Source organism: Notolepis coatsorum (assembly GCF_963971535.1).
Source record: "Notolepis coatsorum genome assembly, chromosome: 19".
Classification (NCBI taxonomy): domain Eukaryota; kingdom Metazoa; phylum Chordata; class Actinopteri; order Aulopiformes; family Paralepididae; genus Notolepis; species Notolepis coatsorum.
In genome coordinates this window covers 19,385,995-19,397,577 of record NC_140183.1, presented here as the reverse complement: position 1 = coordinate 19,397,577, position 11,583 = coordinate 19,385,995, and the positions used below count along the sequence as shown (strand labels likewise).

At 42.5% G+C, this 11,583-nt stretch overlaps 1 protein-coding gene across 1 annotated transcript in view; it reads right to left on the bottom strand.

Moving 5' to 3' along the window:
- LOC311246412 (trafficking kinesin-binding protein 1-like) overlaps positions 1-11,583 on the bottom strand; it is a 76,946-nt gene that overhangs the window by 14,762 nt on the left and 50,601 nt on the right. The window contains exons 4-9 of the mRNA XM_084336569.1: positions 9,997-10,113; positions 9,197-9,294; positions 8,765-8,876; positions 3,098-3,176; positions 2,033-2,163; positions 1,498-1,572 (exon numbers count right to left, since the gene is read on the bottom strand). Of these exons, the coding sequence (XP_084192695.1) occupies positions 1,498-1,572; positions 2,033-2,163; positions 3,098-3,176; positions 8,765-8,876; positions 9,197-9,294; positions 9,997-10,113 (612 nt within the window). The remainder of the gene's footprint in view (positions 1-1,497; positions 1,573-2,032; positions 2,164-3,097; positions 3,177-8,764; positions 8,877-9,196; positions 9,295-9,996; positions 10,114-11,583) is intronic.

Sequence of the window (11,583 nt, the reverse complement as noted above, 5' to 3'; positions counted from 1 at the left end):
AAGAGATGTGAGCTAGCAGCAGTCTGTGTTGCTGCCTGCTATAAAGAGATGTGAGCTAGCAGCAGTCTATGTTGCTGCCTGCTATAAAGAGCTGTGAGCTAGCAGCAGTATGTGTTGCTGCCTGCTATAAAGAGCTGTGAGCTAGCAGCAGTCTATGTTGCTGCCTGCTATAAAGAGCTGTGAGCTAGCAGCAGTCTGTGTTGCTGCCTGCTATAAAGAGCTGTGAGCTAGCAGCAATCTGTGTTGCTGCCTGCTATAAAGAGCTGTGAGCTAGCAGCAATCTGTGTTGCTGCCTGCTATAAAGAGCTGTGAGCTAGCAGCAGTCTATGTTGCTGCCTGCTATAAAGAGCTGTGAGCTAGCAGCAGTCTATGTTGCTGCCTGCTATAAAGAGCTGTGGCTAGCAGCAGTCTATGTTGCTGCCTGCTATAAAGAGCTGTGAGCTAGCAGCAGTATGTGTTGCTGCCTGCTATAAAGAGCTGTGAGCTAGCAGCAATCTGTGTTGCTGCCTGCTATAAAGAGCTGTGAGCTAGCAGCGGTCTGTTGCTGCCTGCTATAAAGAGCTGTGAGCTAGCAGCAGTCTGTTGCTGCCTGCTATAAAGAGCTGTGAGCTAGCAGCAGTCTGTGTTTCTGCCTGCTATAAAGAGCTGTGAGCTAGCAGCAGTCTGTGTTGCTGCCTGCTATAAAGAGCTGTGAGCTAGCAGCAGTCTGTGTTGCTGCCTGCTATAAAGAGATGTGAGCTAGCAGAAGTCTGTGTTGCTGCCTGCTATAAAGAGCTGTGAGCTAGCAGCAATCTGTGTTGCTGCCTGCTATAAAGAGCTGTGAGCTAGCAGCAGTATGTGTTGCTGCCTGCTATAAAGAGCTGTGAGCTAGCAGCAGTATGTTGCTGCCTGCTATAAAGAGCTGTGAGCTAGCAGCAGTCTGTGTTGCTGCCTGCTATAAAGAGCTGTGAGCTAGCAGCAGTCTGTGTTGCTGCCTGCTATAAAGAGCTGTGAGCTAGCAGCAGTATGTGTTGCTGCCTGCCAGAAACCGAGGGACAGTGAGTGACAGTCACCTGACTGTCTAATTATATGTCTTATATTTGATGATTGTTAATAACACAATAAACACAATCAGCTTTTTTATTAGCTTTCCCCCCCTACTTCCATCTACTGTATGTTCTACTATTTACCATCTGTATTCAAATTAAAGCTTTTTAATATTTTAAAATGTAAACACTTGCTTTGGCAACATGTACATGTTATGCCAATAAAGACATGTTGATGTAATTTTATTTATTTATTTAATTGAGAGAGAGGGAGAAAGAGAAATAGAGACAGAGAGAGAGACAGAGGAAGAGACAGAGAGAGAGAGACACAGAGACAGAGAGAGAGACACACAGAGGCACACACACACAGAGAGAGAGAGAGAGAGAGAGAGAGAGAGAGAGAGAGAGAAAGAGAGAGAGAGAGAGAGAGAGAGAGAGAGAGAGAGAGAGAGAGAGAGAGAGGTGTTCTTACCTCAGCAGTGAGTTGTCTCTGTGCATCTTTAGCTGCTCCAAGGTGCTGACTGAGCTCCTCACTCTCCAACGCATACTACACACACACACACACACACACACACACACACACACACACACACACACACACTGAATTACTAGTACAATACCCACAAGCACGTCAATAAATGACGTGATGTAATAAATGGCATTCTGTCCTGGACACAACACACACTCACTGTATAAAAACACAACACTAAATAACACACACACGCACACACACACACACATACACACACACACACACACACACACACACACACACACACACACACACACACACACACACACACACACACACACACACACACACACACACACACACACACACACACACACACACACACACACACACACACACACACACACACACACACACACACACACACTAACAAACTAACACACACTGTATAAAACACAAGACCCTACAGGAAGTTACTGGTATAGAATGTTATTGTAGAGGATAAGGTTCTCTAGTGTTTATACATCAGACCGACCGTCTTGGCTTTCTTCTGCAGGTCTACTATCTGAGAGAGGAGGTGCGTGATCTCCTCCTGCTGGCGGGAGGCATCTTCTGACTTCCTGGCAAGCTCCTCCGCCAGGGAGCCCATCTGGTGGTTGGCATCTCCTGGGAACCAATCATTCAATCAATCAATCAACCAATCAACCAATCAATCAATCAAGAGGACTGGGCGCCGTGACGACCAGCGTCAACGTTTCTGAGTCTCGTTTGTTTCTTGGTTTTAAAAATCCTTGGTAGTTGTTGTTAATTTTTGATGTGCTTGTTCCTACATCATCAATATGATGACAGTGTGGGGATTAGTTTATTGAACTACAAGACAATATGATGACAGTGTGGGGATTAGTTTATTGAACTACAAGACAATATGATGACAGTGTGGGGATTAGTTTATTGAACTACAAGACAATATGATGACAGTGTGGGGATTAGTTTATTGAACTACAAGACAATATGAGGACAGTATGGGGATTCGTTTATTGAACTACAAGACAATATGATGACAGTATGGGGATTCGTTTATTGAACTACAAGACAATATGATGACAGTATGGGGATTAGTTTATTGAACTACAAGACAATATGATGACAGTGTGGGGATTAGTTTATTGAACTACAAGACAATATGATGACAGTATGGGGATTCGTTTATTGAACTACAAGACAATATGATGACAGTATGGGGATTTGTTTATTGAACTACAAGACACTATGATGACAGTGTGGGGATTAGTTTATTGAACTACAAGACAATATGATGACAGTATGGGGATTTGTTTATTGAACTACAAGACACTATGATGACAGTGTGGGGATTAGTTTATTGAACTACAATGCAATATGATGACAGTATGGGGATTAGTTTATTGAACTACAAGACAATATGATGACAGTATGGGGATTAGTTTATTGAACTACAAGACAATATGATGACTGTATGGGGATTCGTTTATTGAACTACAATGCAATATGATGACTGATGACAGGGATTGGTTTATTGATGTATTTGATAGTACACGGTACAGTAATACTGTAAACCTACGTAGTTCTTTGACACAGTCGTTGACCAGCTGCTGTTCCTTTTCTTCATATTCTTCCGTTTCTGTCTCCAGGTGACTGGCCTGAAAATACAGACATTAGTAATCAATACGGTGGATAGAGAATATCAGATATAACTATACAAGGTGTAAAGATGAATCAATTCATACAGTATCAGAAAACAATACAATTCATCCAAACCTTTATTGAAGTCTTGGATACACATTCATCATATCATCTATCTTAGCTAATGTTAGCTTGCTGATGGATACATTATACAACATGTTGGCTTCAACACGAGTCTGAGAGTCACCCGCATGGAATTCAACATAGATAACAAGCTAGCTTGTCTGGCTGTTCCGTCAGCTAGCTGGGCAAATTAACAAGCTATTCATAATATTTCATCACATCATCATTGCAGACATCTTAGTGGGCAAACTGTGACTGCAATCAAATAACAGATGATGTGACTAACAACACATGTGTCTACAGATCACAGACGCAGCTCACTGATCAGGTCAAGGACCGGAGAAGTGGACCGGACATGCTTGAGCTTCCATTAAAACAGAGTAGGATTCCCATTCACCAGGCTTAGGATCACATTCAAGATAAACACATGTTGGGATAAATATAGGCTTCCATTTTAGGCCTCTTTGTTAGCATTAGAGTTAGCTTTAGCTCTCCTAGCTTGATAATTATAAGTTACCCCGAGATGAGTTAATTTAGCGAGTCAGAGGCTTGGAGCGTAATTGTGTGTGTGTGTACAGTACGTGTGTATGTAGGATAAGTTATTGTACTTATTCTTATTAATTCTGGTGTCAAAGCAGCAACAGGAGAGGGAGAGGAGGTACAGGCAGGGTCATAAGAATACAAATATAGTGAGATACACTGTATGTTACTCTACCAATAATATCACTATGTACTATGTATGTACAGCTCACCCTGGTATAATATACAGACTCTATCTTAAGTCAACCCTAGGTACAAATATATACACAGTAGCTAACCTAAGTCTACCTTGTACAAATATACACCACTCCGGTAACACTTTATAATAACACTCAGTTATAAGACCTTTATAAGGTATTTGTAGATAATGAACTAATCATGAACAAATCATTTATATACATTCGTAAATTATTATTAAATCATTTACACCTATATTTGTATAACATTTACAAATTAGTTCTACATTATTTATAACTCATTATCAACATTGTTTGTACTTGATTTGTTCATCATTAAATAATGTTGTTTAATGTGTAGTAACACATTTGTAGATGCTTTGAAAAATGGATATGAAAAAAAAAGACTATACTGTATGTTGTGAAGGATCAGATTAAACCGAATATATATATTTATTTATGGATATATATTTAATAGTATTTGTATATCGTTTGATATCCCTTGTATATTCCTTGTACATATACACGGAATATCCCTTTATTCTACTACAGCCCATAATAGTTCATTCTCTTATTGGACAAAAGGACCAGGCGCCAGGGACAAGCCCCTGGCGTTCAAGTTCAAAGGTACCGACGAGACATGCCCTTACTAGCCTCAGCTCCGCGCAGGAATACGGCTACCGAAAGCAGAGCGGCACTACTTGTCCACTGTGCATATAAATATGGCGCAAGAAATGTAGAATTCCTCTTAGTCCTTTACCCTTCTACCCAACTAAGTAACAAGACGTGAAGCCTCACCCCACGATACCGCGTGCGGTGTAGTACGGCCTGTTTGGCCTTAGAATAGCAGTGAGACCTCGTGCGAATTAATAGCTGAATTGCCAGAGTTTGGCACCGTATTTCTATTAAGTAATAATAGTCTATTATGTATGGTGCATCGTTCGGTTAGAGTTCTAAAGTGAGCAGCACCCCCATCGCTTCCTCGCGTTATCTAGAGTCTTAACCAGGTTGGGCAGACCACGCGTGGTGCTTTCATCCGAGGAGTTCTAGGCGAGGACGAGTGGACCTGCACATTGGATTACCTACCCCGACGACTGCTGAGCCCTATACGGCATGGAATATCTATTTGCTTTGGTGCTTTGATTTGTGGAGCGGATAATCGCCAACACCGGTGAGTGTTGGATTTACCCCGAGAGGAGCCAAGGTGAGACGGCGCTCAGACCAGACTGAGGTCGCCTCGCTTCTTCTCCGTTGTGGACCTACAGCTACAGCTATCGTCTACAAGAGAGCCCAAGTGTATTCATCTGCGGATCAAGGTTCTACGGGCACTGTGTTCTGTACCTGGACTCTCCCTAGAAATCGTTGACCAGACGGGATACAGCCGACGGCTCTCCTACCCCCCCTACTGGCTTACAACCGGCAGGACCCTTTACAGTATATCCTGCTATAATCATTAAGTGCCATCGTTATAATTCCCTAAGAGCCAGGTTGTATACTTGCTTCCTGTGTAACCAGAGATTGGACATTCAGTGTTGATTTGCATACGAGTACTCATTTGCCTTACAAGAGCATTCAATTCAAATCATAAATGTAATAAGTAATTATTATATGTACCCTTTGCTATATATTAAATATTTGACTATTACCTTTGTGTGGACCTGATTTCATATGTGGGAAAGTGTTCATCATACTTAGATATCGTGTACTGTATGGCCAGTAATTAAAGTACATAAAGCGGTAGTGGTTTAATGATACCATACTTATCAATACAGTCAGGGAATTGTACCCCTCAGTTACACTGTACCTCCATTTATTTGTTCATGTTCAACAAATGATTTGTTAAGACATTCATAACACACCTATGAATCATTTGCAGATGCTATTGTGTGCCCTAATCTGAAGTGAAGCCTATTCATCATTAACAAATGTCTAATACAGTTAATTATTTGTTTACTTTTTCATCACTTGTTACAAATGTTACAAATTAGGACTATAGATAAATGGTGTCTGTCGTGTCATCATCCCATATCGCAATATACTGAGCACACATTAGGAACAAACACATAATTCAAATGTAACGTTAGCACCCACCACATCAAATACGTCTACACAACAAGAGTTGTAGGTCGGAAATTATGGAATAGAATTACCAACAAAAAAGGTGTTTAGCCTGCTCATACCTTAAAAGCGTGGGATAGGCGCAGCACGAATAACTGGGCCCTGCTAATGTATCGTGCTTCCATTCAACAGACGGCAACACACATCGAAGTCAAGTCTCACTCGCGTGATACTTCCGTCTACATACTCTGTCAATCCCTGGCCAGGGTACTCCTGGGTCCTAGTGCCCCCCACGTTACACTATATATCATGCACATGTATTTTATAAAATTTTTTTAATTATCTTTTTCCTCCTTCCTTTTTTCGTTTTTCTCCCATCCCAATGGTAGTCATTATGCCAATTCCCAATCCCCTTCCTGGTCGTTGCGCACTCTACCCCCTACCGTCGGTCCGGGAGGGCGGAGACTATCACATGCTTCCTCCGACACATGTGTACCCAGCAGAGCATGTGAGCGGAGCGGAGCGCTCGAGAAATCCGCTCTAGACGTCTGGTTCCGCTCTCATTTGCTCATGTTGGCCTGCCCCCCCAAGTCGCTCACCGCTCACCTTCATTTTACGAATCAAGTGCTCCCTGCTCCACAGCTCGCTCAGCAGAATTTCTTTTTGGAGCATGATGTAAATTAGCTTGATTTGACCAAACTACAACAGTCTACACCCCCTGGGCCCCTTAACAATTGTTTGTATTTAGCCGTATTGTAATTGTACCCATTCTGCAATGTTAAATAACGTTTATCCATTCAACTAGCTCTACTAAGCCATGGTAGCTAGCCTAGCCGCAATGCTATGGTCGATCCCATACACGTTAGCATGTAAGCTAACAACAACAGCGTTAACTTTAAAGATGGCGGATTATACTTTGGTCTTAGCAGGATGTGAGTGACGGTTCACCCTTCTCATTGGTTGAAAATGGCCTTCATGTTTGTACATCGCCACCTGTTGCTTTGGCATTGTACTACATGTATATTACATCAGTTTCTGTGTGATCGTGTGCACTGAGCGGCCCGGAGCGGATTGGAGCGGAGGAGAGCTCTCGCTCCGGAAGTCGCGCCGACCCATTTTAAAACCCACTCCGTCGCTCACTTCAAAACCACCCGCTCCACTCCCCGCTCCGCTCTCGCGCCGCTCACATGCTCTGGTACCCAGCCCACCGCTTCTTTTCACCTGGCAGCGCGGACTCTCACTGGGAGAGTAACGTGTGGAAGGATCACACTACCTCTCTCAGATCCTTCCCTTGCTGTGCAGGCGCCCCGACCGAACTGTAGGAGTCGCTGTTTACAATGACCAGGACCCACCCTCGCCGGGTTTCCCACCCTCTAACACTGCCAATTGTGTTAGTATGGACGGTCGGCCAACCCAGAAGCACCACAGCTGGATTCGATCCCACTGTCTCTCTGTGGTGGTAGACAGACGCTTAGTCCGCTGCACTACCCGGCCGCCCCCATGCACATGTATTTTATACAGTATGTTAATAAAATTGCATTTATCTATAGTCCTAATTCTGTCACTGTTTGATGTCACAAAGAAGGGTGTATCCGAAAGCTGTCTACAACATTTGTAACAGGTGATGAAAAAGTAAACAAATAATTAACTGTATTAGACATTTGTTAATGATGAATAGGCTTCACTTCAGATTAGGGCACACAATAGCATCTGCAAATGATTTATAGATGTTTTATGAATGTCTTAACAAATCATTTGTTGAACATGAACAAATAAATGGAGGTACAGTATAGTAGTTTTTTCATATCCATTTTTCAAAGCATCTACAAATGTGTTACTACACATTAAACAACATTATTTAATGATGAACAAATCAAGTACAAACAATGTTGATAATGAGTTATAAATAATGTAGAACTAATTTGTAAATGTTATACAAATATAGGTATAAATAATTTAATAATAATTTACGAATGTATATAAATGATTTGTTCATGATTAGTTCATTATCTACAAATACCTTATAAAGGTCTTATAATTGAGTGTTATTATAAAGTGTTACCCAATACTCCATACTAAGTCTTAGTCTACCCTGGTATAAATAAACAGATTATCAATAAATATAAATGTGTGTATGCAAATACGATTGAATAAATGAGTGAATGACACGAGTCCTTGTGCAAAGTGCAGAGTCCTTGCAGGGTTTAGTATTTAAGAGTCAATCACTTTAAACAGTTATCCAGTTATCCAGCAGTTGACCAGGTCAATGGCTGCATTTATATAGCGCTTTTATCCAAAGCGCTTTACAATTTGTTCCTCACATTTTACCCATTCACTCACACATTCACACACCGATGGCAGAGGCAACCATGCAAGGTGCCAACCTGCACATTGGGAGCAATTAGGGGTTAAGTGTGTGTGTGTGTGTGTGTGTGTGTGTGTGTGTGTGTGTGTGTGTGTGTGTGTGTGTGTGTGTGTGTGAGTGTGTGTGTGTGTGTGTGTGTGTGTGTGTGTGTGTGTGTGTGTGTGTGACACTGGCATTAAAAAATGTAGGTCACTGCTAATGAGAAGCATGTTGAAAATAATCTGATATAGAGGTTATATATCACCCTCCAGCCTTCCTCTCTATATATGGATATCATCTGCAGATATTACTATATATATATATAAATATATTTCTACAGATATTATAGTTCTTATATTATTACCTCAGATCGTAGTGAGATGTTTTCTTCCTCCAGGTCTTTGAGTTTCTTATGCAGTGAGTCCAGAGGGAAGAAACATGGTACTGATGATATACTGGACTCACACAATCTAATCCTGGAAACACACACACACACACACATGCACACACACGCACGCACACACATGCACACGCACGCACGCACGCACGCACACACACACACACACACACACACACACACACACACACACACACACACACACACACACACACGCACACACACACGCACACACACAGAGTGAGATTATCATTCATTATAGGTGTTTTGGCGCTTTTAGTTTTGGTAAGAGAAGAGAAGAAAGAGAAGGAGAGGGAGGCGGGGACAAGAGAAGAAAAGAGTAGTCTTATGGTGTGGAGGTTAGAGGTAGTCAGAGAGGAGAAGAGAGAGTATTCTTACGGTGTAGAGGTAGTCGACTCTCCCTCACTCTCTGCAGCGCTGGTATAAAACTGTAATAATTCATCTTTCATAGAAAGATCATGACGAACCTGAGAGACCTAGAGAATAACAGAGAGAGAGAGAGAGACAGAGAGACAGATAGAGAGACAGAGATGAGGGAGGGAGAGAGAGAGACAGATAGAGAGAAAGAGAGAGATAGAGACAGAGAGAGAGACAGAGATGAAGGAGGGAGAGAGAGAGAGACAGAGGGAGAGACAGAGATGAGGGAGGGAGAGAGAGACAGAGATGAGGGAGGGAGAGAGAGACAGAGATGAGGGAGGGAGAGAGACAGAGAGAGAGACAGAGAGAGATGGAGACAGTGAGAAAGAGGGAGAGAGAGACAGAGAGAGAGGGAGACAGAGAGACAGAGATGAGGGAGGGAGGGAGAGAGACAGAGAGAGACAGAGAGAGAGACAGAGATGAGGGAGGGAGGGAGAGAGACAGACAGAGAGAGAGATAGAAAGAGGAGAGACAGAGAGAGCGAGAGATGGAGAGAGAGAGGGAGAGAGACAGAGAGAGAGGGAGGGAGACAGAGAGACAGAGATGAGGGAGGGAGAGAGACAGAGTATGTATACAGTGGTTAAAAAATACAACTAAAACAGTCACATGACTAAATGCACACAAGTATACACACACACACCCTTACCTCTCTTTCTCTCTCTCTTTCTCTCTCTCTCTCACACACACACCCTCACCTCTCGCTCTCTCTCGCTCTCTCTCACTCTCTCTCTCTCTCTCTCTCTCTCTCTCTCTCTCCCTACCTCTTCTCGTATGTGTTCTACTTGCTCCTCCAGCAGTTCGTTCCTCTCACTCAGAGTTTTATTTTTCTTCAGCAGTGATTGGCCGATACGAGCCGCCAGCTCCAGGTCACGCTCTTTCTGCAAGGCAACAGAGATATGATTGATGGTTACAGCCCTGTTTATCCTGGAATTAACTGGATCAGTGGTGGGTGATATTGGTTTATACAATGGCATGCAAATTTCTCGATTCTGATTGGCTAAAACAGTCAAGTTACACGTGGTTATTTGTCATAACCCCACGCTCGTGGTCCTAGAACCCGCCCACAACCGAATTACAATCATTCCGCCAGTCATGGATTTAGATGTTGATAGGGTCATAACGACTAAATAAAAAACGATTCTGTCACGGCGAATGTGTTAGTTTGTTAAACAATGTTGGATTATGTAATTGGTGGGTCATGAGTCATTGTGGAACAAAATAAATATTGCGCAAATTGATTGATTGATTAATTGCAAATTTTTGTAAAAAAAAAGATTTAACCTACTTTCTATAGAAACAACTGTTTTAAGTGAGCGTGGATTATTGAATTGATTGATTGCAAATTTTATTACTGTCCGCCTTGTTTCCAACTGGTTAAGCTTGGCGACTCTTTCGAAGTCGCCCTCTTTCGAAGTTGGTTATATGCTCAGAGTTTGTCTTTAGAGCAGGGCGATAGACCACCAGCCCTGATTCCAAACGTAGGGCTCACTTACTCACTTAAAACAGCGCACCTCCCAGCTTCTTCTATAGAAAGTAGGTTAAAAAGATTTTTTTCCCTCCTATAGAAAACTTTCCCCCCCCCTATAGGGCAAAGAATATATATTTTTTTACCTACTTTCTATAGAAGCATCTAAGAATGAAGTTCTATAGAAAGTAGGTTCAAAAACAAAGAAAAGTTGGATGTGTTAGTTTGTTGGATGTATTAGTTGAGAGACAGTAGGATGTGTTAGTTTGTTGGATGTCTTAGTTGAGAGGCAGTTGGATGTGTTAGTTTGTTGGATGTGTTAAGTTGAGAGACAGTTGCACTTCCGAGCTGCTTCCACACGGAAACACCTGCTCTTTTTTTGGGGGGAACTACTTTTTCTGCGGATGGTTTTGTCAATAAATCTTCAATTAATGTGTGTTTAGTGTATAGCAATAAGGTTGGATGACATCGGTCATTGTATAAAAGCCATTACACGACGCGCAGTCGTGGGTTATGAGAATTAGACCATGCCTAGGGGGGTCTAACAACCCTCGGCTGCGCCTCGGGCCTAACTACCACCCCTAGGCATGGTCTAATTCTCATAACCCACTCCTGCGCGTGATGTAATGCTTTAATACTACAGGCCATGGTCCCCAAATGCCCTTCCTCTAAAACCATGAGAACAGAGCAGAGAGGAGAGAGAAGAGAGGAGAGAGGAGAGAGAAGAGAGAAGAGAGCAGAGAGGAGAAATAAGCGAGGAGAGATGAGAGAAGATAGCAGAGAGAAGAGAGGAGAGAGCAGAGAGGAGAGAGAAGAGAGGAGAGAGAAGAGAAGAGAGAAAAGAGAGGAGAGAAGAGAGGAGAGAAGCGAGAGGAGAGAGAAG